The sequence below is a fragment of the Vigna unguiculata genome, unplaced genomic scaffold (assembly GCF_004118075.2).
Source record: "Vigna unguiculata cultivar IT97K-499-35 unplaced genomic scaffold, ASM411807v1 contig_483, whole genome shotgun sequence".
Taxonomy (NCBI): domain Eukaryota; kingdom Viridiplantae; phylum Streptophyta; class Magnoliopsida; order Fabales; family Fabaceae; genus Vigna; species Vigna unguiculata.
Genome location: NW_021011197.1, coordinates 12,759 through 39,652, shown reverse-complemented (window position 1 = coordinate 39,652; position 26,894 = coordinate 12,759). Strand labels below are relative to the sequence as shown.

At 39.8% G+C, this 26,894-nt stretch overlaps 2 protein-coding genes across 2 annotated transcripts; both read left to right on the top strand.

Moving 5' to 3' along the window:
- Window positions 1–517: 517 nt before the first annotated feature.
- LOC114172064 (endoglucanase 17-like) lies at window positions 518–12,038 on the top strand. The gene is made up of 4 exons (XM_028056793.1): window positions 518–692; window positions 11,348–11,473; window positions 11,560–11,717; window positions 11,800–12,038. The coding sequence occupies exons 2-4, from the start codon at window positions 11,351–11,353 to the stop codon at window positions 11,930–11,932; spliced, it is 414 nt and encodes a 137-aa protein (XP_027912594.1). The 5' UTR covers window positions 518–692; window positions 11,348–11,350; the 3' UTR covers window positions 11,933–12,038.
- Window positions 5,429–6,556, top strand: LOC114172063. The gene has a single exon (XM_028056792.1). The coding sequence runs from the start codon at window positions 5,429–5,431 to the stop codon at window positions 6,554–6,556; it is 1,128 nt and encodes a 375-aa protein (XP_027912593.1).
- Window positions 12,039–26,894: the final 14,856 nt, after the last annotated feature.

Here is a 26,894-nt window from a genome sequence, read left to right as displayed (position 1 = left end):
ATACAATATATTTCTTTCCGTTAAATATTATTATAAAAGGTATTAAAACAATTCTTATTAATTATATTTAAAAAATCAAATGATTAATTATTATTTTGATAAAAAATTTATTATCTTTACACTGCTTTTTTATATTTTTTATATTAATTTATTCAAATAAAAGGATTATTAATTAATTTATATTGTTACATGTTATTATATATATTATTATATTTATGGTATAATTTGTTTTATATTATTTAATTTTTTAAACATTTTAAATATGAAATAAATTGTTTATGATATATTATAAATAAAAACAAATTGTATGTATGTATTTTATTTATAAAATACGAATATTTAACTTAATTTAATTATACACTTAAAAATTCATTTAAAATTTAAATATTTATATTAGAAGAATTAATAAAAACACTATTATTTTGTTTAGTTTCCTTGCACTTTCGCAAGCAGCACTGAACAATAGTAATTAATTACATAGTTTAAAATCAAATAAAAAAAATGCTGATGGGAGCTCTGTTCGTTCCTTCGTTCGTAAGCAGCACTGTACACTTCCGTCGTTCCTTCGCTTTTTTATTTGTTTTCCTCTCAACCACAACCGCGTCGCTTCTCCTTCTAGGGTTTCGCATCCATAGGAGCTCCGCAATAACTGCCTCCTCAAAATTCGTCATCCTTTCGTTGCTGCCGTCGAGGTTCTTGCATTTTTATCCTCTTCTTACTTTCAACTTTCTCCTTCCTTTGCTTGTTTCTCTTTCTTTTTCTCTCTCACTCACACACACACTTATTCCTTACATGCACAAACACATTCTCTTTGTTTTAGGAGTTTTATCCTTTGCTTAATTTGAAAGATTTCCCGCGTTTAGTTGCTTGTGCGTGATGATGTTTGCTTGATTTTCTGACATTTATTGGTTTTTTTAACAATTGACTTGTTTTTAGCTGTGATTGTTGATTATTTTTTCGGTTATGAAATGCAATGTTTCTTGTACCATACGCCCCATCGGGCCATCGGCCATGTGCAGTCCTCCGGTCCATCGAACAAGGCTGGGAGGGCTCGTATATAAAACATGTCCACCGGTCGAACGACCCCATAGATGAACTATATAGGACCATCGGTCGATCGGTCCTACATATGAATTACATGGTACTCCGTAAGGGACCATCGGTCAATCGGTCTCGCAAACGAACCATTCATTACCTCGTAAGGGACCATCGGTCGATCGGCCCTACGTATGAATTACGCATCACTGTAAAGGACCATCGGTCGCTCGGTCCCACACGAACAACACTTTAACTTGTAAAGGACAATCGTTTAATCGGCCCCCAAGTCGATCGCGCATCAACCCATAGAGATCCATCGGTCGATCAGTCTCCTAGGTGGTTCGCATAGCGGCCTTATATGTGACAATCGGTCGATCGGCTGTATAGATTAATTATTCACTAAGTTGTTAAAATCAAAAGATAACCAGTCTAGTCAAGCGGCCATCGGTCGAACGGCCAAATGAGACTAGTCAACTAGATTATTTAACGTTAAACAAGTCAGTAATTTTGATTAGAGGATCATTAGGCCATGATTAAGGAACCCTAATCATAGGCCCACACCGGAAACTATAAATAGGGCCCAAAGGTAGGTTGGTGAGGATCTTAATTTCGCATTTATTACTGCAGTTACACTCATATACCAATCGGCCCATCAACTGACTTAAACATCGGAGCCTTTTAGACAGGTACCCCGATCGTCTATTCAACCGATCGAGCGAGGAGATAGATTTCTTAGAGAAGAAGTTACCGCAGTTGTGAAGAAAGGAGATTTCGAGAAGGAAGGAGTAAAATTGAAGAGGTTCTTAGTAGGCTCTTGGTCCCTACACCTGAAACATTTTGGCGCCCACCGGGGGGCCGAGCAGTCTTCTTTACACCATACACCCTTATGGTGACCACAAGAAACCGAAATAGCAACGTGGACGGAGGAAGAATGGCGGATGATCAAGCAGATACAAGGGAAATGATCAGGGCGATGCAACAGAGGATGGATGAAATGCAGAGGAACTACGAGGTGCAGATGCAAGTTCTGCGAGAGGAGAACGCCGCCCTTCGGCGAAAGGAGGAAGGTATCCCTTCGACCCCCACTGTGCCCGATCCGCTCAGACTGAGCAGTGTGCAGCAGCATCGGGAAGTCGAGCGGATGGAAAGTCGCTTGCCTCCCACAGGACAGGAGCAATCGCAGCCCCTGAGGGTGGAAAAGACGCACGCATTGAGGGGAAACATCTCTCACATGATGGCCAAGAGTTTTGGGGCCAACGAGGGAGGTCACCCTTCCCTACAACAGATCCACGCGTCGGGGAATTTCCCCTTCACCCAATTCATATTGGAGACCCCGTTGTCGTAGAGATGGAAGATGCCGACGTTCGACAAGTATGACGGGATGACAAACCCTGACAACCACATGCGGGTCTTCACCCACCAGATGATGTTCCATGCCGTGAGTGACCTGATCTGGTGCCGCGTTTTCTCGACTTCCCTGACCGGAGAGGCGTTGGAGTGGTTCTCTGAGCTATCGGCCAACAGCATCGACTCCTTCGCCACTCTGAAGGCCATGTTCAGCACGCAGTTTGCTCCCCTGAGGCCGGCTATCCTGACGGTAGATAACTTGGTAAATATTCGCCAATAGGATGGGGAGTCGCTGAGGAGTTACCTCGATCGATATAACCGCATGTCGGTCAAGATAAAAGACCTCAGCAACGAAATCGCTCGACATCACTTTTCATACGAACTGCAGCCGGACGTGTTTGCAGATAAGATAAGCTGCAAGAAGCCAAAAACAATGGAGGAGATGAGGGAGCGAGCGGCCAAGTTCATACAGATGGAAGACGTGCAGGAGTTTACGGTGAAGAAGAGGGAAAAGGAAGATGCAGCATCCCAGAAGAGCGCCCCTCGACCGAGCAAACCCCTTGCTCGGCCCAACAAGAAGAAAATGCCCAAGTTCACAACGTACACCCCCTTGGTCGTCCCCTGGGCGAAGATCTTGTTGGAGGCCTTCAGCACCGATTCACTTCCAGCATCCAGAAAGAAGCCTCCACCTCCAGACGTCGATAACAATAAGCACTGTCAGTATCATCGGACGATCGACCACACCACGGAGGAATGTCATACACTCCGCAAAAAGATTGAGGAGCTTATTCGACAAGGGCATTTGAAGAAGTACATTTAGCAGGATCGCCCCCAGCGAAGCCCGGTTAGGAACAGAAGCCCAGCATGAAGGCAGGCACCGGACAAGTGGGAGAAATGGAGAGAGCAGGAGCCTGACAGGCGAAGGAGGGAGTCGTCCAGAGTCCACCGAACCCGAGGAGGAGTCGTAGCCGGAGCAGGGATAAGCCCATAAGGGGTTGCATCAATACCATTTCGGGAGGATTCGCTGGAGAAGGATCGAGCTCATGTACTCGAAAGAGGCACGTCCGGGCGCTTAAGTTGGTCCATCTGGTAGAAAAGAAGGTGTGGTCAATGCCCCATATCACCTTCACCGATGAGGATTTCAAGGCTCCCGATCCTGATCATGACGATCCTATGGTCATCTCCATCGAGGTAGCAAAATATGGAATCGGGAAGGTTCTGGTGGATCAAGGGAGCTCCGTCAACATCTTATATTGGAAAAATTTTCGGAAGATGAACTTGTTTGAGGACCTGATCGTCCCTTACAACGAACAGATCGTTGGGTTCTCGGGCGAGCGGGTAGACACGAGGGGTTACCTGGACCTCCACACCCGGATCGGCTCGAGGAGAGACGGCCGAGAGGTAAGGGTTAGATTCCTGTTAGTTGAAGCTAACACTTCCTACAATGTCTTGCTAGGAAGACCTTGCCTGAATGCCTTTGGAGCGATCGTCTCAACCTTACACTTGGCCATGAAGTTCCCGTCGGATAAGGGGACGATATGCACCGTGCATGCGGACCAGCAGATTGCCAGGCAGTGTTACGCAGCTGGGTTAAAGATTACCCCCTACAGCCGCCTTAGAAAACAACACCGATCGGAGGTTGCCATGACTGATTTGGATCCCCGAACGAATACGGAGGATCGGATTCAACCTGGGGGAGATACCAAGGAGATCTCGATCGGGATGCAACCAGGCCAAGTCACGAAGATAGGGGGAGCTCTGAAGCCGGACGAGGAGGAACTCCTGGGCGCGGTCATCCTGGAAAACCAGGACCTCTTTGCATGGTCATCAGCTGATATGCCGAGCATCCATCCTGACGTAATGTCCCAAAAGTTGGCAATCTTTTATTTGCTTAGAGGCTCCTAAACTCTTCTATATAAGGGGTGCTCCTAGACATGTAAAAGGGTTGAACATTTTGAAGTAAAAACACTCTTGTGTCTTAACCATTTGTGAGAGTTTCCTGCCTAGGGAGTGAATACTTTTAAGCCTTATCTTGCATAGCAAGTGGCCGCACACATCCACTCATCTTCAAGGTTGCCATGGCTTCTAGCCTAGCCTTGTAGTGGCGTGCTTCTCACATTTTTACCATTTCTTTCCTTTCCATTTTGTGTTTTCTTCTTCCTTTAATTGTTCTTGGTTTTCTATGGTTTATGTGCTTTCGATTTCCTTTTCGTTTTGAATCAATCCATCATCTTCTTCTCTTGAGTTTTGTGAAAGGAACCTTCACATCTAGATAGCTTGCTATCTTAATGTCCAGTGGGGATTTCACTTAGCTTTCTTAATCAACTCACACCATATTCAATAATCTTAAAAAGGAACAAGATAATCCTTCATCATATACCCTTTGCCCAACATCGATCGACTTATGGATGGAGCTTCGGGGCACAATTTCCTAAGCTTTCTGGACGCATACTTAGGGTATAATTAGATCCCTATGTATGGTCCAAACAGATCTAAAACGGCGTTCATCACCGATCAAGCCAACTTCTGCTACGAAGTCATGTCGTTCGGTCTGAAGAATGCGGGGGTGACCTACCAAAGGCTTATGGATCGGGTCTTCAGAGGGCAGATCGGTCGATCCATGGAGGTATATGTAGACGACATGGTCGTAAAGTCACAGACGGTCGAGGGTCACGTTCGCGACCTAAAGGAGGTCTTCCACTAAGTGCGCAAGTACAACATGCGTCTCAACCCGGAGAAATGTGTGTTCAGAGTGCCGACCGGCAAATTCCTGGGGTTCATGTTGACTGACCGAGGGATCGAAGCCAACCCTGACAAGTGTGCCGCCATCGCTGAGATGAAGAGCCCTAGAAATCTGAAGGAGATCCAACGGTTGGTCGGGCGTCTGACATCCCTTGCGCGCTTCCTGCCCAAGCTAACAGAGAAGATCAAGCTGATCCTGATGATCATGAAGAAGCAGACCGTAGATAAATGCGACGACCAATGCGAGGAGGCATTTCAGTAGATAAAGGTGATACTCAGGAAGCCCGATCTAGCCGGGAGGATGATTGCGTGGTCGGTCGAGCTCTCCGAGTTCGGCCTTAAATTTCAGCCGAGAGGATCCGTCAAGGGGCAACACTTGGCAGATTTCGCAGCAGAACTCCACGGGCCGATCTCCCCGACGGAACAAACATGGGTCCTCTTCGTCGATGGCTCGTCGGACAAACGCAATGCAGGAGCAAGGATTGTCATTGAAGGACCGGGTGGCTTTACGGTCGACCACTACCTGCAATTCAAGTTCAGAGCGTCGAATAACCAGGCAGAGTATGAAGCATTGATCGTCGGACTGAGGCTAGCAAAGGATCTAGGCGCCAGAAGGTTAAAATGTAACACTGATTCGCGACTCGTGGTCGGGCAAGTGCAAGGGGAGTATCAAGTTAAAGACGATCTGCTGCTGCAATATTATCATAAGATGGTTGAAGCCATGAAAGAGTTCGAAGAAGTAATTATCCACCATATACCCCGAGCGGAGAATGCCAGAGTCGATAGGCTATCCAAGCTGGCAGAGGGAAAAGAGAAAGGTCAGCTGAAAACCATCATCAGGAAAACCCTGATGAGACCCTCGGTAGGAGAATGCGCAGTAGTCGATCGGCCAGCGGACTGGATAAGTGATGTGCGGGAACTTCTGAGAAGAAGCGATGCCAGAAAAGACCTGAAGTCGATCGAGCAACGTCGGGCGCTCCGATTTGTCACTATCGGAGAGGATCTATACAAACGAGGTTTCACCGCGCCGCTCCTCAAATGCCTGTCGGAGGAAGAAGCAGGATACGTCATGAACGAGGTCCACAATGGCATTTGCGGGACGCACACCGGACGGAGGACGATGAAAGCACGAATACTCCGGGTAAGGTACTACTGGCCGACCATGGAGCAGGACTGTGAGGCTATGATACGAAAATGCAAAGGTTGCCAAGCCCATGGAAACAATGTCAAGAGAGCTCTGACCGAACTACACAGCCTAACGGCCCCATGGCTGTTCGCACAGTGGGGCATGGACATCGTCAGTCCATTCCCTATCGGCAGAGCACAAAAGAAGTTCATACTAGTCACCGTAGATTACTTCACCAAGTGGGTCGAAGCAGAAGCCCTAACTAACATCATCGCTCGGCAAGTCCACTCGTTTGTGTGGTGAAACATAGTCTGCCGCTTCGGCCTGCCCCATACCATCATCACCGACAACGGCCGGCAGTTCATCGATAAGAAGTTAAGGGATTTTTATAAGCAAGTGGGGATACGCCATCTAACCAGCTCGGTCGAGCATCCCTAGACTAATGGTCAAGCCGAAGCCATGAACAAGGTCATAGTGGCGGAGCTGAAGAAAAGATTGGGAGAAGCCAAGGGAGCGTGGGTGGACGAACTTCCGCAGGTCCTTTGGGCCTATCGGTGCACTCCGCATGGGACGACCGTAGAATCCCCTTTCAATCTGACGTACGAAACAGATGTTATGCTACCAATTGAAGTAGGAGAATAGACCCTTCGGCGGGAGATGCAAAACTTTGATGTGAATTGCGGACGCATGCGAGAGGAATTGAACTGGACGACCGAGCGGAGAGAAAGAGCAGCCGTGCGAGCCAAAACATGCAAGAAGATAGTGGCAAGAAGGTACAACGCAAAGGTGAAACCGAGGAGCTTCATCTGAGGAGACCTGGTATGAAGGAAGATGAACGAAGCGCGCAAGAAATCAACACAAGGGAAGTTGGCACCGAACTGGGAAGGACCGTTCTGCGTGACCGAAAGCTTGTAGAACGGAGCATATCGGCTTGAATACCTGAGCGACAAGGAAATATCGAATACATGGAACGCTTCACATTTAAAAATGTATTACTGTTGATAACACTATCAATAAAACAAGTGTTTAACGCCACTCCAGCTAACCGATCGATGGGGCTCCCTATGGGACCCGAGCAAAGCCTGACCGATCAAGGTGCGGGCTTCCACGAGGAAGCTCCGCTCGGTCAACAGCGATCCGAGCGATCTAATTAACCCTACGGGTAAATAAGTGACACGAGCTGTCGGCTACGATCAAGGCACGACGCCAACGATCTAAAGGAATTAAAAAATGAATGCGTAATAAAGTCGGACCGTTTGTGTCGTAAGCGTAACAATCAAACCAAGTCAACAACACAATTGATAGAAGAAATAAGACTAAGTAAGAAGTCATGGGTCGATCGCCCGATTGAAGTCAAACACAAAATAGCGGCCAATCGTCACACTTGTTCAAACACTAAGTTTACAAAATGGGTCGATGGCCCCGCGCGTTAACATCAAACTATTAAAGGATAGGCCGACCGCCCCAAACATACAATGATAAATAAAGATCAAATGGTCGATCGCCAGCAACGACGATAAATAAAGATCGAATGGTCGATCGCCAGCAACAACGATAAATAAAGATCAAACGGCCGATAGCCAGTAACAACGATAAATAAAGATCAAACGGCCGATCGCCAGCAACAACGATAAAAGAAGATCGAACCAACAGATAGAAAGGAAAAAGTTACTTGCCATATACATGTAAATGTTTGTCAAAAAATGGCCTAATAATCGATCGAGCGCGATCGACCACAAGGCCGATCGAACTCGATCGGTTATATTAAAATATACACAAAATTAAATTAAACTAAGAGTCATCAGTAGGAGGAGCGGTCGCTTCATCAAGCCGGTCGAAAAATCTTTCCAGTTTCCCTTCAACCAACCCTAAGTGAACATTGAACCGATCGGGGGAGCAGTGGTAGAAGAAGACGGCTTAATCGACAACGTTCTGGAAGCCCGTCTCGTATTGAGCAAAGACTTGCTCATCGGCAATACGCAACTCAGCCTGATACTCTTTAGCTTTCTTCTGCTAGTCAGCAGCCGATCCAACGACGACCAAATGCTCCAATGACAAGTCATCAAAGCGCCTTTGAAGTTTTCGCAGCTCGTCGACCGCCTCCTTGGCCTTCAGCTACTCCTTCGTCAGAAGCTTTAAGTAGGCCGACGCACTTAGCATGCTCGGCCTTCATGACACTCATCCGATCGAATTGGGTCTTCAAGTCCGATGTGGAAGCCTTCACCTCTTGTCGCCGCGAGCTTCTTCTCTAGGCTGTCGATCCTGCTCCGATCGGCCCGGGGAAACTTGGTATATATTGCAGGCAACCTAAGGGTCAATTCCTCGGCCCTCCGCAAAGCCTCCTCTTTAGATACGTCTTTCAGCATGTCCTTGACGCGATGACCCAGGTGGAAGAAGGCCTCCTCCTCAAGCCGAACCTCGCTACTGAGGAAGGCGGTGGCCAAGGACTCGGAAGCCTCGGCCTTCTTACTCCTCTTCGACGATCGACCAGCGGGGGAGTCATCCCTCTTAGTCTTTTTTCCATTATTCACCGCAGCGACAAGAATAGTAGAGTTGGGGGGGATGACGAAAAATCGAGGCCGGGTGACAACAGTTGAGGCACCGGTCGACGCATTAGTTGCAGGAGAAGGAGCCGTCGAGGGACCACCGGGAACACTCTGAAGGGCGCGGGCCATGAACTCAGCATTGGAGATCGTCGTTCGGGCCATGATATCTACAAACAAGAAAAAACGCGTAAGTTAATAGCAACTCCTACAACGATCGGAAAGATCAGAACAACTAACCATAAACCGCCCTCGACAAGTCCAGAGAGCGGAGGCATTGGAGCAGCGGCCTCGGTGGGATCTTATCGGGGAGGGTCTTGAGGACGGCTAGGTCAGCCCGCTCGGCGGGGGTTAAACGGTCCTCCGTCCAGGGATCAGTAGGCGGAGGAAACGCCGTCCAGTACAGGGGGAACTTCGACCGACCATCCACATCGAATATGTACTTTCTGCCCCGGCCGGGAATCGCAACCTTGAGAAAGTTGGTCTTGAAACCCTTGTACGAGGCAAGGTAGAGGGTGAACAAACTCTTGTTCACCCCAAGAAAGGAAACCCAACCTTTGGACGTGGTGGGTCGGGTTTTATAGAAGTGCAGGAACAGAGGCATGGTGGCTGTCAGACCAGCCATTCGGCAGAGAACCTCAAAGGCCTGCATTGACGCCCAGGTGTTCGGGTGTATCTAGATCGGTGCGTATTGAATTTCTGGTAGAACCGCCATTTGCCAATCGGCGAACGGCACGGTCAGACCCAGATCGTGGAATAGGCAAGCATAGACATAGAAAAACTCTAGCTTCGCCGCTCCCTTGCCATGGCAGACCCTCTCATTACTGGCACACACCTTTACCCGGAGAAACCCGTCCTCCACCTCGTCACTAAAAACCTTAGTTCGCTCCACCAGGTCCCCGAGATCATTACCCCATCGGAACCTCGTCGCCCCCGGACACCTCGACCACCCCACCTGAGGATCCGTCTGAACTCGATGCGCTGGAAGACATTATTACCTGTAGAAAGAAGAAGACGATCGGTGGCTCGGGTAGAAAGAGAGAAGAAAGGCCACACACACCTATTTATAGAAAGGCCTAGGAACACGTGGCAGCACCAGGACCACACGATCACGCGTAGATCAACGGCCCGTACTTCACAACGCTTCGCATCCTAACTGACAGGCACGATCTACGAAGCAAGATAACTGTCAAGAAACCCCTTCGGCCCATCGGCACTACAGTCTTTGCAAACCTTCTCGCTCCACCTTCATCATCGCTCAAGGCTGGGGGGCTTGTGTACCGTATGCCCCATCGGGCCATCGGCCATGTGTAGTCCTCCGGTCCATCGAACAAGGCTGGGAGGGCTCGTATATAAAACATGTCCACCGGTCGAACGGCCCCACAGATGAACTATATAGGACCACCGGTCGATCGGTCCTACGTATGAATTACATGGTACTCCGTAAGGGACCATCGATCAATCGGTCTCGCAAACGAACCATTCATTACCTCGTAAGGGACCATTGGTCGATCGGCCCTACGTATGAATTACGCATCGCTATAAAGGACCATCGGTTGCTCGGTCCCACACGAACAACGCTTTAACTTGTAAAGGACAATCGTTTGATTGGCCCCCAAGTCGATCGCGCATCAACCCATAGAGATCCATCGATCGATCAGTCTCCTAGCTGGTTCGCGTAGCGTCTTATATGTGACAATCGGTCGATCGGCTGTATAGATTAATTATTCACTAAGTTGTTAAAATCAAAAGATAACCAGTCTAATCAAGCGGCCATCGGTCGAACGGCCAAATGAGACCAGTCAACTGGATTAATTAACGTTAAACAAGTCAGTAATTTTGATTAGAGGATCATTGGGCCATGATTAAGAAACCCTAATCACAGACCCACATTGGAAACTATAAATAGGGCCCAAAGGTAGGTTGGTGAGGATCTTAATTTCGCATTGGAGAAGAAGTTACCGCAGTTGTGAAGAAAGGAGATTTCGAGAAGGAGGGAGTAAAATTGAAGAGGTTCTTAGTAGGCTCTTGGTCCCTACACCCGAAACATTTCTTTTATGGTATTTATATGCATTTACGTGTTGTTTTAAAGATGTATTTAGGATTTAGTGTGCGTGTTTTTGTCGGTTTTTCTTCCAAGTGCATTTTAACTTAATGAATACCTGAATTCTTATACATATCGCTCAATCCATGGAAGATTTTGCTCCCTACGATTGTATTGTTGCTATTAGTAGTTGTAAGGGCAAAAGAGGATACACACTGATCTTGCTCAACTGTGAGTGTTTTTTTTTCATTGCTTAGTTTTATCTTGTGAATGTGTTTTAATTATTTCTCTGTCCCGTGTTGTATAAAGGATCGTAGAAGGTTTTAATTTGTTTTTCTTATACGCATTTTTTATTTTGTTTTGAATATTCGTTTATTTATAAAGTAAAAGTGAATGAAAATGACTTCCAACTAGTTTTGCTATCGTTGTTGGATAAGGGAGAGTATTTAGCTTTTTTTCGTTGCTTCTTTTCTAAATGGAACCAACCTTTCGCTTGACACTCCTCAGATAATGATAGATAAATTAGAGCGAACAACACAGTTATTCCAGTTTGCTGAAAAGTACAGGGGGTCCTACAACAATGCCTTGAAACCCTTTGTGTGCCCCTTTTACTGCTCTTACTTTGGTTATCAGGTAAGCTTTCAACTTTTAAGGGATGTTCAGTTTAGCAAGAGGATACATACTTATTACTCAAAATTTGTTGGTGAATAATATGGTAGGATGAGCTGTTGTGGGGTGCTGCCTCGCTGCACAAGGCTACCAAGAATCCAATGTACCTAAACTTAAAGTTAATGGCCAGATCCTTGGAGCTGCAGAGTTTGACAACACCTTTGCGTGAGATAACAAGCATTCTGGAGCAAGAATACTTGTTTCCAAGGTTTCTATCCTTCACTGTACTGTAAACAAAACTATAAACATAATGTTTTCTAATTTATAGTTTTTGTTTTCCTGGTTCAAAGGGTACAATCCCTCCATGACTACAAGGGCCATGCGGACAATTTCGTTTGTTCCATAATTCCTGGGACCTCTTTCTCTTCCACCCAGTATACCCCAGGTGAAGTTCATTTGAGACACCAGTACCAGTACCACTAAGCCTTAGAAACCTTATTGCTACCACACTTATGTATGTGTATGTATGTTATGTCCAATGATAGTGTGTTCAACTTCTGAAGAATTTGAAACCAACTTCTGAAGAGAAAAAGATGTCAGGTTTTACAGAGGGGGTTTCATTGGGGAGAACAACACCAATGAGATTTGAGCCTAACCACATAAGACACTGACACCACTCTCAACCCAAAACCTTAAGGCAATGGGTTTATGGGTCTTTATTCTTATATAGTGCTTGACTTTCTCATTTCTGGTCAATGTGGGACTTAGACTCACACTTGGATTCCTAACAATCTCCCCCTCAAGGGTGAGTCCCTTCAACCACATTGGTACACTCCCTCTCCAGCGAAAGCTGCCCAACTACGAGTACTCCTTTTCTGCCCTTTTCTGTACCACCGTTATTCTTAATGGGACACGCTTACCTGGAACCCTTACCTGGGACTCTTGCCAGGAAGACTTTCGATACTAGGACCATACTGGTACTGCACTCGTCTGAGCCGGCATTAACCATCGGCTCTGATACCACTTGTCAGGTTTTACAGAGGGGGTTTCATTGGGGAGAACAACACCAATGAGATTTGAGCCTAACCACATAAGACACTGACACCACTCTCAACCCAAAACCTTAAGGCAATGGGTTTATGGGTCTTTATTCTTATATAGTGCTTGACTTTTTCATTTCTGGTCAATGTGGGACTTAGACTCACACTTGGATTCCTAACAAAAGATACGTGCCGAGAGCGTTCAAGTTGCTCAACCCTTCCTTATAGGATCAAGGACATGTACATCCAAAGTCTTAACTTAGGTATTATTAATTAATCTTTCAATTTTCAGGATGAATTTCTTAATAAACATTTATACAAAATTTAAGAACATGACCAATTAGGTTTTTTTAGCAGACTAAGCCGAAAGTTGACTGTGATTCTTCATAGGCTTGTTTTTAATTTGTTTATATGCAATCTGAATTCTGTTGATTTGTTTGTGCAGGATTTTTTCTTTGACAAAATCTATGGAATGCATGGGTTGAAGACTCTTCACTTTTTTCAGTTCATCATTACCCAAGCACAAGTGATAAATATTAGTTATTTCATATTAATATTAGTATAATGTATTTATATTGAAATCTGGCAAGAAAAGTTAATTATTCCTTCTTCATGGAATCAGAATTCAATACTCAGTGTGAGTTGTTTACAATTGTTTATTTAATATAAGTGTATTTATAACGTCATTATTTCTTACATTTCTTCTTCCTATTATTCAATCACCATTTTGCACAAAACCATCGACATCCCCAACTTTGGTTTTATTGAGCGTACATATATTTTGATAGAGAAGAGAAAAGAAATAAATTAATGCATACGGTAAATATATTGTGGTTAGAATATAAACGCATAAAAAGGTATTAAGGTGGAGATTAAGTTAAGTTGTTAATTTGACTAAATAGTTCACTGGAAGGATTAAGCCTTCATAAATTGTTATAAACAAGTTTAAAAGAACTTTTTAGCTACAACCACTTGCTAGAGATGAACCAAAGATTTGTTACAACCACTTTGTTAGGGATTAGCTAGAAATTTGCTACAAACATTTTGCTAGGGATTAGCGAGGGATTTGCTACAACCACTTTGCTAGGGATTAGTTAGGGATTTGCTACAAATAATTTGCTAAGGATTAACTAGAGATTTGCTACAATTAATTTGCTAGAGATTGGCTGGAGATTTGTTACAAACATTTTGCTAGAGATTAGCTAGGGATTAGCTACAATTAGTTTGCTAAGGATTGGCTAGGGATTTGCTACAAACATTTTGCTAGGGATTAGTGAGGGATTTGCTACAACCGTTTTGTTAGGGATTAGCTAGAAATTTGCTACAAATAGTTTGCTAGGGATTAGCTAGAGATTTGTTACAAATAGTTTGCTAAGGATTAGCTAGGGATTTGCTACAAACCGTTTGCTAAGGATTAGCTAAGGATTTGCTACAAACCGTTTGCTAGGGATTAGCTATACATTAGCTAGGGATTAGCTAGGGAGTAGTTCTCTCGCTAATTAGCTACCTATAATTTAGCTAAGGTTTAGTGTCCTCGTTGTTTTCTCACTAATCCTTCGCTAAATCGTTTTGCGAGGGATCTGCGAGGGATTAGTTAGGGATTGTTCCCTCGCAAATCTAGAAATTTGTTGTAGTGTTGGAGATATATCAAAGGGAGTAGTAACTAAAAATATGTCAAATTTATGTATGACTATTGCTGTTGTTTCACAAAGAGAACCCAAAAATGTAGAAGAAGCTCTTTAAGATGATCAATGGTGTATAGCAATGCAAGAAAAGCTGAATCAATTTGAAAGAAATGAAGTTTGGGACTCATTCCTAGGGATGATTCACACCAAGTCATAGGAACAAAGTGGGTGTTCAGAAACAAGCTGGATGAAGATGGAAACATCACTGAGAACAAAGCTAGACTTGTAGCAAAGGGATACAGACAAGAAGAAGGTATAGATTATGATGAGACATATGCTCCAATTTCTAGCTTAGAAGCTATATGTTTACTTCTTGCTTATGCCTCTCTCATGAAATTAAAACTGTATCAGATGGATGTTAAAAGTGCTTTCTTAAATGGATTTATTAAAGAAAATGTGTATGTTGAACAACCACATGGTTTTGAAGATTATAAGTTTCCTAATCACATTTATAAATTGAAGAAAGCATTGTATAGATTAAAACAAGCACCTAGATCTTGGTATGAACAATTAAGTACATTTTTGTTAGAAAATAATTTTGAAAGAGGTAAAATTAATTTAACCTTTTTTATTGAAAGTGTAGATAAGCATATTTTACTAGTCCAAATTAATGTAGATAACATAATATTTGGATCTACTGATAATTCTCTATGTAAGGGCCTTGCAAGTATAATGCAGGGAGAATTTGAAATGTCAAGGATAGGAGAATTGACATTCTTTTTGGGTCTACAAATTAAGCAAATGGAAAATGGAACCTTCATTTCTCAATCTAAGTTCTATAAAGAAGTACTTAAGAAATTTGGAATAGATACTACTAAGGAAGCAAGTACTCTTATGGGAACCTCTTGCTATTTAGACAAAGATGAATCAGGAACAGAGGTAAATCAAACTATGTTTAGAGGCATGATAGGTTCTTTGTTGTATCTTACTGCAAGTAGACCTGATATTATGTAATCTGTATGTGTGTGTGCTCGTTTTCAAGCCAATCCAAAAGAATCACATCTTACTACTGTGAAAAGAGTCTTAAAATATTTAGTTTTAATTAATCGTAAGGTACCCAGTTTTGTACTAGTGTGTTAAATTGGTACCCGCTTTTAAAAAAGTGTCAATTGCATCCCAACTTTTGAAAATTGCTTCAATTAGGTCCCTTTCAGACAGAGTTGACTAACGTCGTTAGTCAACGTGCCACGTGTCAATCTGTGGTTTTTTTGATTTTTTTTTTAAAAAATTTATTTTTTTTAATTTTTTAATTTTTTTTTAAATTTTTTTTTAAAAAAAAATTAAAAATGCCACGTGTCAAGTCCCTGTGTGTGACACGTGGCATTGTCAGTGCCACGTGGCATTGTAATGCCACGTGTCAGTGTCACTATTAGATGTCATTGTATGTCTTTTTGTTTCAATTTAGTATTTAAGTATGTGTATCTGATTCAATTTTGTCCCAATTTTTTTTTAATAATTAAAAAATTTTTGTAATCCATTTTTTATAAGATTAAAAATAATTAAGTATAAATATTTTTACAAAATTAAATACTAATATTTATAATGTTTTTCTCAATTTCAGACCAAATTTATTATTTGTATGAATGTTATGCTATATTTTTTTTATTAAAAATGACTTAATAAAATGACTTTTACCACTAAAGTTTAATATAAATATCAAATACTTAATTTTTTTAAAACTTTTATACTTAATTACTTTTAATTTTATTAAAAAATATTTTAATTATTAAAAATTATTAGGTCAAAATTGAATCAAATACACATAAGTAGGTACTAAATTGAAACGAAAAAACATAAATGGGGACTAAATCGAAATCATCACAATGACATCTGATAGTGACACTGACACGTGGCATTACAATGCCACGTGGCACTGACAATGCCACGTGGCACTGACAATGCCACGTGTCACACACAGGGACTTGACACGTGGCATTTTTAATTTTTTTTTAAAATTTAAAAAAAAATTAAAAATTAAAAAAAAATTAATTTTTTTAAAAAAATAAAAAAAAACCACAGATTGACACGTGGCACGTTGACTAACGACGTTAGTCAACTCTGTCTGAAAGGTACCTAATTGAAGCAATTTTCAAAAGTTGGGATGCAATTGACACTTTTTTAAAAGCGGGTACCAATTTGACACAGTAGTACCAAACTGGGTACCTTACGATTAATTAAACCAAATATTTAAAAGGAACTGCATGCTTTGGACTTTGGTACCCTTCAGGAGCATCTCCTAGTTTGATAGGCTATTCAGACGCTGATTATGATGGTTGTAAAATAGATAGAAAAAGTACTAGTGGTACTTGTCACCTCTTAGGAAGTTCATTAGTTTCTTGGCACTCTAAGAAACAAGCTTGTGTGGCTTTGTCAACTATAGAGGCTGAATACATAGTAGCTAGAAACTGTTGTGCTCAAATTCTTTGGATAAAACAACAATTAGAAGACTATAATATTTTTCTAAATCATATACCTCTGAAATGTGATAATACCAGTGTTAATAACTTAACCAAACATCCCATAATGCACTCTAGGACAAAGCACATTGAAATAAGACACCACTTCTTAAGAGATCACATAAGTAAAGGGAACTGTGAGATAGAATATGTAGATACAAAGCATCAATTAGCTGATATCTTTACCAAACCATTAACTAAAGATAGATTTTATGAACTAAGAAGAGTCTTAGGCATATTAGAGATCTCTTAAAAGTGCCAAAACTCAATTTCCTTCAAAAATTCGAAAAACAACGTCAACAATCGATTATCACTATCAATAATCGATTATCAGCCTCCCTTAAAAATTCCAAACCATTATGGAATAATCGATTATTGGATGTAATAATCGATTATCATTAATTCTAAGCCAAGTTTCAAAACAACTCTGGAATAATCCATTATCAGTTCGTCAGGATTCATGTTTTACACAGCTTTTTGAAACAATAATCGATTATTACTTTCAGATAATTGATTATTACACGTCATTGGACCAAATTATTTCAAAAACTAGCCGTTGTAACGGCTATATTTGCATTAAACTCCGTGTATATGGCCGTTGGAGACAGTTCTCTATAAATGCAAGCCATTTTGGTCGCTGGTACACTCTTTTCTCACCTCACAAACTCAAGAACCACCCATTTTCTCAAAAACTTCCAAGCTTCCTTCTCCTCCAAATTGAACAATGGTTGAAGCTTCTCGTAGAAAGCTTGCATCTCATGCCACTCAACCCTCAACTGCACCTAGGACTGCATCCATTGAAGGCTAGATTTCAGATGAAGAAAGGAGATCTGAATTCATCACTTTATGGGAAGACAAGCCTCTTATCACTACAAAATTCATCAAATCTTAATGGTTTGTAAATCACCACTTTACAATTCCCCGCCTTTCTTGCTGAACAAGGGGTCAAATTCTTCACAGAGATGTAGGGTACCTACTATCCTGATCTGGTACGAGCCTTTTACTTCAACTACAAATTCAGAGATGGAGTGGGGTTTACAAAAGTGAAAGGGGTAGACATCATTCTGGATGATGATATTAATGTTGCTCAATTTCCCATTCATGATGGCACCTCTCCAATCTGCACTGTTGGCATTGAAGGATTTAACATAATATTTGCCTATAGATCATTTTTGCGAAGACCAAATCAAGAAATAGGTCAACAAATGCTAGCAGGACCTCTAAAAATTGATGAGCGTCTACTTCACTATCTTATTATCTGGATTTTATGTCCACGTGGTACAAATCATGCACAGTGCAGTGAAGTTGATCTCATGATTATATATGTTATGCTCAATCACATTCTTATTCATTGGCCAAGCATTATTCTTTACACAATGCTCAAAGCCAAGTGACTGCCTCAATATCCACTTCCATATTCTCTACTAATCTCTCGCATTTGTGCGTACAAAGGCGTCAATGTCTCTGATGAACAATCTCATAACACCACTTATGCAAACAAAATTACGGAAAATTCCTTGAAGCAAATGAAATTTATTCCTTTTGGGAATACTTACATTCACAAGGATGATCTGCCTCCCTCTGACCCTGAAGAAGAAGATAATCCTCCCACTGCTCCTATCCATCCTATTGACACCAATATTGGTTTATCAAGTGGGATTGGTGGCTCATCCTCTTCTTTAGAGGATCACATTTTAAATCTAAACTAGAGACTTGAAGAATTCTTTCTCATCTCCACTACCCGACATGAAGAAGTCACTGGCTTAATTAGAGGACTAGATTATAGGATTTCTAATCTAGAACATAAATTTGACAAATATGATGAAGATGATGACATGAGTCCAGAATTTTAAATGTTTGTATCATTGTTAAATGTCTGATGACATGGTTTAATTTCTTAATAAAAGTCCATTTTATTTACCATTGTCCAATTGAGGGGGAGCATCATTTTCTTAAACTTTTTTCAAATGATCAAAATAGAGGGAGAAAAAGTTTAAAAGTTTAAACCAAACAGTGCTACTAACAAATCTACCTATGAGATTTTTGATTGCAAATACTTTAGACATATTGTTTTGATCATCATCAAAAAGAGGGAGATTGTTGGAAAAAGCAAAATACAAGTCAAATGTTGAAGCAAGATTTTGATGATGATAAAGAAGCCTAAAAGCCATCTGGAAGTCAATATGAAGAACATGTGTTTTTATGTTTAAAGTTCTCTTGTAAATTGTACTTAGAATAGTTAGAATCAAAAAGCAAGACCAAAATTCTGGTATTTTTCGAAAAACCAATGTGATAATTCATTATCACTTAGGATAATCGATTATCCTGAGCTGAGTCAAATTTTTCAGAAAAGCACTGAAATAATCGATTATCACCTCTGATAATCGATTATCTGCTCAAAATTTTGTTTTCAAAAAATGCACTGGAATAATCGATTATCACTCCTTATCAGTTTGAACGTGACTGTTCAAATTTTGACCTAATTTTTGGAACCCCTATTTAAGGAACATCAGAGTTAGAGTGCTAGAGTGCTAGTGTTGTGTCTACAAAGAGAGTTCTCTGAGTGTTCTCAAAAGAAGCTTTGAAAAACCTAGTGTGGGTAGAGCGATAATTTTTCCTGAGAGGTTTTCTAGGAGATTGAGTACTACTGTTGTTGTTAGGAAAGCTAAGGTCAAGATTCTCTATGTGATTCAGAGAAAGGTGTTCATCTATTGTGGCTTCAAGAGAGGTATTTTCTTTCCTTATTCATTCTTTATCAGATTGCAATATGATATTTGGTATTGATTTAGTTAATCTCTTTATTTGAAGAGATTAACAACTAGACGTAGGATCTTTTGATCTGAACCAGTATAAATACTTGTGTTCAAGCTTCTTCTCTATCTCTTTATTTCATCTACTATTACGTTTAAAGGAATTACTATTTAATTTAATCGGTAAAATTTTGGAAAAATTTTAAAGTATTAATTTTATTACTTAAAACCAATTCACCCCCTCTTGGTTTTTGTCCAAACGCTAAACATTCTGCTGCGCGATACAGTTCTGGACCAAATTTGGAAGTATTCGGCTAAGTTGACGCTGACCCAAATTTAACTACATTGCGCTTAGTTTGTCCTAAAATAAATTTGACCATATTCGAACGAGTTGGTCACAATCAAAATTTGGCCAAAATCAACCGAGTTTCCATGATCGAAATTTGACCGAATTTAGTCAACTTGGCCCTAGTCAAAATTCATTCATGTTGGTATCGACTAAAATTGGCCGAGTTAGTCTTGGCCCAAATTTAGACGTAATCGATCGAATCAGCCCTGAACGAAATTTGGTCGTATTCAACTAAGTCGATTGTGATCAAAATTTGGCCATATTCAACCGAGTCGACCCAGACCGACGAAGTCAATGGAGTCAACCCTGATCGAAATTTGACCGATAATCGGCTTTGCTCGAAATTCGATCAAATTCAGTCATGTTGATCCCGACCGAAATTTTGTTGAGTTGGCCTTGGCCCAAATTTGGTCACGTCGTCCCCGACCGAAATTTGTTCAAATTTGGTGGAGTCGACGCCAACCAAAATTCTGCCAAATTCGACCAAGTCAGACTCGACCAAAATTCATTCAGCCACGACTGAAAGTCAGTCAAGTCCATCCCATGTTGAAATTTGGCCTAGTTGATCGCAACAAAAAAAATTGCCAAATTCGATGAAACAATGAATAACTGTATAAAAACAATGAAATAACTAATTACATTTATTCTTAGTAATAAATAATATTTATTTCAGAAAATAATAATAATAATAATAATAATAATAATACTAATTTTTTTAATAATAATGTAAATAAAACTAATGTGTTTAAGGTTATTATTTTTAAGAAAGTTAATATAATTATAAACAATATGATAATTTTTTACTAATAACTAATAAAAAATGAATGTTAGTTGTGCGCATACTTAGGTGTATATAACTTTTGTAATTTAATTATATGTCTTAGCTTATGAAATTATTTTTAAAAGTATACTTTATATGATCTAAATAATATTTTATGATTAAATTAGATAAATTAAAAATAACTCTTTTGTACCTAAAGTCTGTGCAAATGATTTGAAGAAAATTTTTCTGGTCAATTAACTAATGATAACTTGGTTGTTATTATATTTTTAAAATTAGTTTCATAATCTTGTTTTGTTCAGTGTAATTGTTTATAAAGATTAGCTGTGATATCATTAGTATAAATCTTGTAAAAAATATTCAAGAAATTTTTAACAAAATTACATTTTTATAAAGTTATGGATATTAATTATTATGATTGTTATAATAAAATAGTTAATAAATATGTCAATATAATAATATGTATTTAATTGGAGGAAAGAAAACTAAAAAAAAAAACCTTTCATTGTGATCAGACATTTGTGCTTTACTAAGTGATCAATTGTTCTTTTCAATATAGAAACTATTGACCATCAGTGACACGAAAACCTAAATAGTTGACCAAGTACTTAGTGAGATGTAACATTTTTTTTCTTGTTATTTAGTTAACAACATATTCAGACATTACCATAGCATAATTGTTGATGATTGTCTTTTTTTTTCATTTTAATTCATGTCAAGCGATCAACTTCCATTCATTGAATTCATGTGTATTTTTTAGCCGATAGCAAAACTTAGAGAAGAATGGTCTATGATGATCTAAGTGAAAAAACTTAAGTCAAAGATAGTGACTAATAGGCTTTATTTTTGACACATGTTCAGGTTCAACAATCCAATAAAAACTAATTTTAAAGAATGTATTTGTTCTATTTGTCCAATAGATCTAAACGTAACTATTTATAAATAATTCAGAACCATTAATGTTGTTTGTCCAAAAATCTCCAACACAAACCTTCATTGATTACTAACATCATGGAAATGTTGTTGCTAACAAAAAGTAAACATTTTAACATCTGAATACAATCGGAGATGTAGTCAAAATTAAGATATACCACAATTTGAGTAGTAGAATTTCAAAGCCCTATTGTAGAAACATGATGAACAAAAACCATTAAGAGAAAATTTGAGACAAAGAAAATTGTATCACAATGGCATTGTCGAAGAAGTTAATAATTGATCTAGAATGAGTTGAAATCAAAACTAAATAATAAAACCACAATTAAAACCTCTAATAAAACTTATGATTTACTATAACGACTCGAACCTAACAACCCTTCCAAAAGAATTTGTGATAAACATGTTTTCTGCTTATATCTATGGAAAACTACTAATGATGGTCAACTTTGTCGTGCATCTAGAACTGCAACGAAAAAATAACTAAAGCTCCTCAGCTAACCACCAATATTTGATAAAATACGCATAAAAGAAGTTAAAAATGTGTTTGTACTTTCATTCTAAATCATGATAAGTTTATGATTTACTAGTATTATTGTTACCTTGAAAACCAACATTCGAACCCCGACATACTTATTAATTTGCAACACAAACCTTCACCGGTTACCAACATCAGGTCGCCTCCAATTGATTTAATATAATTTAACTTGGTAATCTAGAAAAGAATAAAAAAATTCAACAATACAACTACAAGCAGTTAGCACCTGGAATTTGCTATAAAAACATGTTACTAATGACTTGTTAAATAGATCAACTTAATTTCTAGTTGCACCATGTAATAACGTCTACATTCTACAAGTTATCAACTCATTGAACCATTGAACAAAGAAATAGGAGAAAAACAAAAAGCAGAGTAAAAAAAACTCTTGGAAATTCAACAATAGAAGCACATTCATCTTCAAATAATGGCATTCCTCGACATAATACTCATATGTGTCCGGCAAATAACATTAATTGTTGCAATTTTAAGCTAAGCAAAGTTTATATAGAAACAAAAGATAAAATCTTACTCATTATGACCACATTGTTCACATTTCTTGTTGATTTGTCAAGAAATAATACATCTTTTGAGAGAACAAACAATAACATTTTACCAGTGGTTAAATATCACTAAATAACTCAGCTGCAAACATAAAATCAAAGGTGATAAGAAATCTTGAAAGTATATATCGAAGTGATGAGTGCATATTTTTGCCCTAATTTAATGTTTAATTACGGGTATTTAATTGAATTTGTGTGCTTAAAGATTGATTTAATTGGGATTTCCTATAACTGGGTTTATTGAACATAAGATACAAAAACATGTTAAAAATAGCTTTTTAGTTGCATAAATGTTCTTTGGATATTTTGAGGTGTGTTAGTGCAACAACTAAGTTGAGCTCATGGAGGTGTGGAAATAAATTGATTAAATCTTCATGACACCTTAATGTAAATCTAAGAATAAGAAATTATGAAAAGCACAAAAATCCAAGCTAAGCATTGCATGAAGACGGCAAGAAAAGCTTGAAAAAGTGAAGAAGTTTGGTTAATTCAAGAAGAGAGGAACAAAAAATTGGACCTTGCGGTTTTCTTTATCTTTATGATAGAAGATAATTTAAAGAGATTGCAAAGGATTGATTTGGAAAATTAATACATATACTAATTGGTGATGTGAGAACCCACTCACTATCTCCCCCTCTCTATACACTCTCTTCTTTCTCCTACTCATAACACAAAACCACACTCCACCATCACTGATTTCCTCCCTCAGAACCAACTACACAGCCTTTTCTCTAATAGGAGCTCAAATTTTCCCTTTCTAATCATTCCTCCCTTCTGTTAAAGCTACTGGACCTGGAACCAGAAGAAGAACTCCTCCTCCAGCTGAGTCATCTTCTCCTCCCGGTAAGCCAAATTCGGTTTTCCTCAATTCTCTCCAATTTTGGAATTTCTGGAGTTCAATGCTTACCAAAACTGAAGTAGGGTCCTGTACTCACTCTGAGTTTATGAATTTCAGCCCCTTAGGTTGTGGAATTGAGGTGCCCTTGTGATTGAGTCTTGCTTGTGGTGATTTTAAAAAGGTAAGGGAAGCTAACTGTAAATTTTTCTTACTTAAACCCATGAATCATGTTTGATGAGTCTTATTCAAGCTCTGAGTGCTAAAGTGATGGCTAAAAATTGTATGTGTGGTTGCTTGATCGAATTCTGCCATGAATACAATGCTTTTTCTTGTGGGAACAGTGAGTGATCTGGTATTTTCGCCTCGGCGGGTGGCTCTCGCCCAGGCGAAAACACCAGAAAACCCACCCCTGATCCTGCGCGAAGTCTCGCCTAGGAGAGCTGAGGTCGCTTAAGCGAGAAGACAATCCTGTCTAAGCGAGCCAACTTAGCCTGAGCGAGAGTTCGCCTAGTTTTTAATTTTTGCCACTATTAGAGCCTCGCTTAGGAGAGACTGACTCGCCTAAGCGAGATGACATCTCGCATGGGCTAGATTGTCTAGCTTGAGCAAGAGTCACTGTAGTGGGATGCTCTAGTTTTTGTTATAAAGTGTGATATTATATGTTTTAAGGTAGTTTTATGCAATTAGTATCTCATATGCTTGGAACGTCATTATTAATGTGTTGTGTGATGAAATTGGATGAGTATGTATCATGAGCAGTTGTGTTTGGAATGGAATTTCAAGAGAAATTCATGTGAAATTGTTAGTGTGTGTGTGTGTAAGGATGTGTGGAATCCATATTGGTTGGTATCCTGAAACTCCAATAATCATTCACGCTCAAATAGAGCAGAATGGATTATGTCGTGAGGAGTAGCATGAGGTCCTAGTCTTTGGACTTGATCAAGTCCTAGACGCGAAGGGGACTTACCTTGGGAACGGTCGGGTGAAGACTCCTTGTGTCTAGACTCTGCAGAGTTTGGGAACCGTTGTAGGTGCAAGCAACCAAGAGCTCTAATGTCGCTTACACAATTCGGATATCGAGTCTAGAATTATGAAATTGAGCTGTGTGTTATGATTGATGTTTACATTCTAAATTGTATCATTCTCTTTCTCTCAATTCAGTTCGCTTACGCTTTTGTTTATATTTTGCTTGTCTTTGTATTTTCTCCTTTGCAATGATCACCTACAGTTGGTGTGAGCAGAGTCGAGCCTTAATGATGATACCCCTCTGCTGAACAGGAGCTGACTCTTTGTTGGGTGTTGTGTTAGTTTTTGGGCCAGATTCTACTAAGCCTTGAGACTTGTATTTGAGATTTTCTCCTAGTATTATTACTCTTATCAGGAGGATTTTTTTGTGATGTTTTTGGATGACTGTACTAGCATTATATACTTATATGTGTATATGATTGTTATCTCTACTATTTGCTATGTTTGATCATGATATAATGTTTTATTTGATATTGTGAAAAACTATTAAATGGGATGTTACATTTTTGGTATCAGAGCAGTAGTTCCTTTAGGGTCTATAGGTGTGAGCTTGCCTAGTTTCTGTTGTGTGTTTCTCATAGTGTTTCGGTGGAATTGTGGTATTTGGTAGATAGACTGATGGTTCTCTCTTTGTACGGTCAGAGTTATGGCACCTAGGCCCCTTGTAACATCCCTAAGGAATATTACTTTGAAAATATCATAAAATATTAAATAGATGAAAATAAATTCGATAATATAAATCATTCCTCATTTATAACCACATGTTCCCAAAACGCGGGAAAATTAAAATCGCAAATTCAAGACATTGTAACGGTTCGCAATTCAAAATGATTAGAACTTATAAAAACCAAAAGTGGCTAATGTTCTAAAACATAAATACATCAAAATTCAAATCTTCAAAAGCCCATATCATGATCCCGCTCTCCAGTCTCAAGCGTCTCCTGGCTCACTTGTCAAAACATCTGCTCCCGGATAATAAATCATCCGATCATCGCCACACACACAGATAGGGTGAGCTATGCATATGAAAACAAATTAAATATGATACCCATCCCAATAAGAATTTACTGATATATATATATATATATATATATATATATATATATATATATATATATATATATATATATATATATATATATATATATATATATATATATATATATGTTAATTACAAATCATCCACCCCAGATCTCATATTCCTTCATGAGTCATATGCATGAAACTAGGTCCTGAGACTTTCACTGTGCTTCCACGATACTATCCCTTTCGTGGTCCAACCCTACGAGCCAATCCTGCTCATAGTCCAACCCTACAGACTCCTCGCCTGTAGTAAAACAACCAAGCTTACTCAACTTGGACCCTGGCACGCACGCAATCACCATACTATGGATTCCTCGCCCAATAGTAACCGACGGGAACATCACAGTTCCATGCCCATCATGCGTTCAGCCACTCAACCACATCCCAGACCTCTATTGGACTTAGCCCGTCAAGCCCAAACATAAAAGAAGTGAACTTAGTCCTTCAAGTCCACTAATCAAATTAAAAACCAATTATACAGCCACAAAACCCGCCTGGTACCGCCTAGACACCGTTAGGCGGATACTGGTAGAAAACCGCCCGACAGTCATACTCCTACCGCCAGGCTCTGCTAACCAAACAGGACCCGTAATTCTCCGTCACCGCCAGGCGGACACAACCCTGCCGCCAGGCACCTCTTGTAGGCAGTGGCCACTGCCACTGATTTAAGGCACTACCGCCCGGCGGTCTGCCCTGCACGGCTAAGCGCCATACCAGTAGCGAAATGCTACTGGTTTTTGGCACTTTTTATAGGTCTGAATACCTCAATTTGCAATACTACTTCTACACACTAATCACAGTATTTAAAATATATCATCAAAACTAAAACATACCTAGTTCAATCAATTTATGCCCAACTCAAACATTATCGTCATACCATATTTTTTTTTGATTCTCAAACAGAACAAGCCACAAATAACAATATTATCCTTACCACTTATCATCATACATGTTATTTTGTGAACATTACCGTACCCCAGATATTGCCATATGCCCAATTAATTCTTGCACCCTTCATTTTCCCTTTTGATTACCTTAAACTGGTTCTCATACTCAATATACCCCGGTTTCTAAACCCTTACACCCTTTTATTTATGCCACCCCAATCTAGTCATTATTTTATGTGTACTTGGACACCTAAATTAACATAACAACTACCAATAGGTAAGAAACACTCCATGCACATATTTAATCTTCCATTTATTATCTAAATATCCTAGATGATGAAATTCCAACCTATCCCATCTCAAAATACTTCCAATAAGAACCCAAATCAATGCTCCCCATGGTAAGAGCGCCAACTCAGTTGAACCTGCTACTTCACTGATAGGTCGCCTGGCGGCAGCCTCAGTACCGCCAGGCGGTACGTGAAAAACTGGGCTCTGCCCAGATTGCCCCCGCAT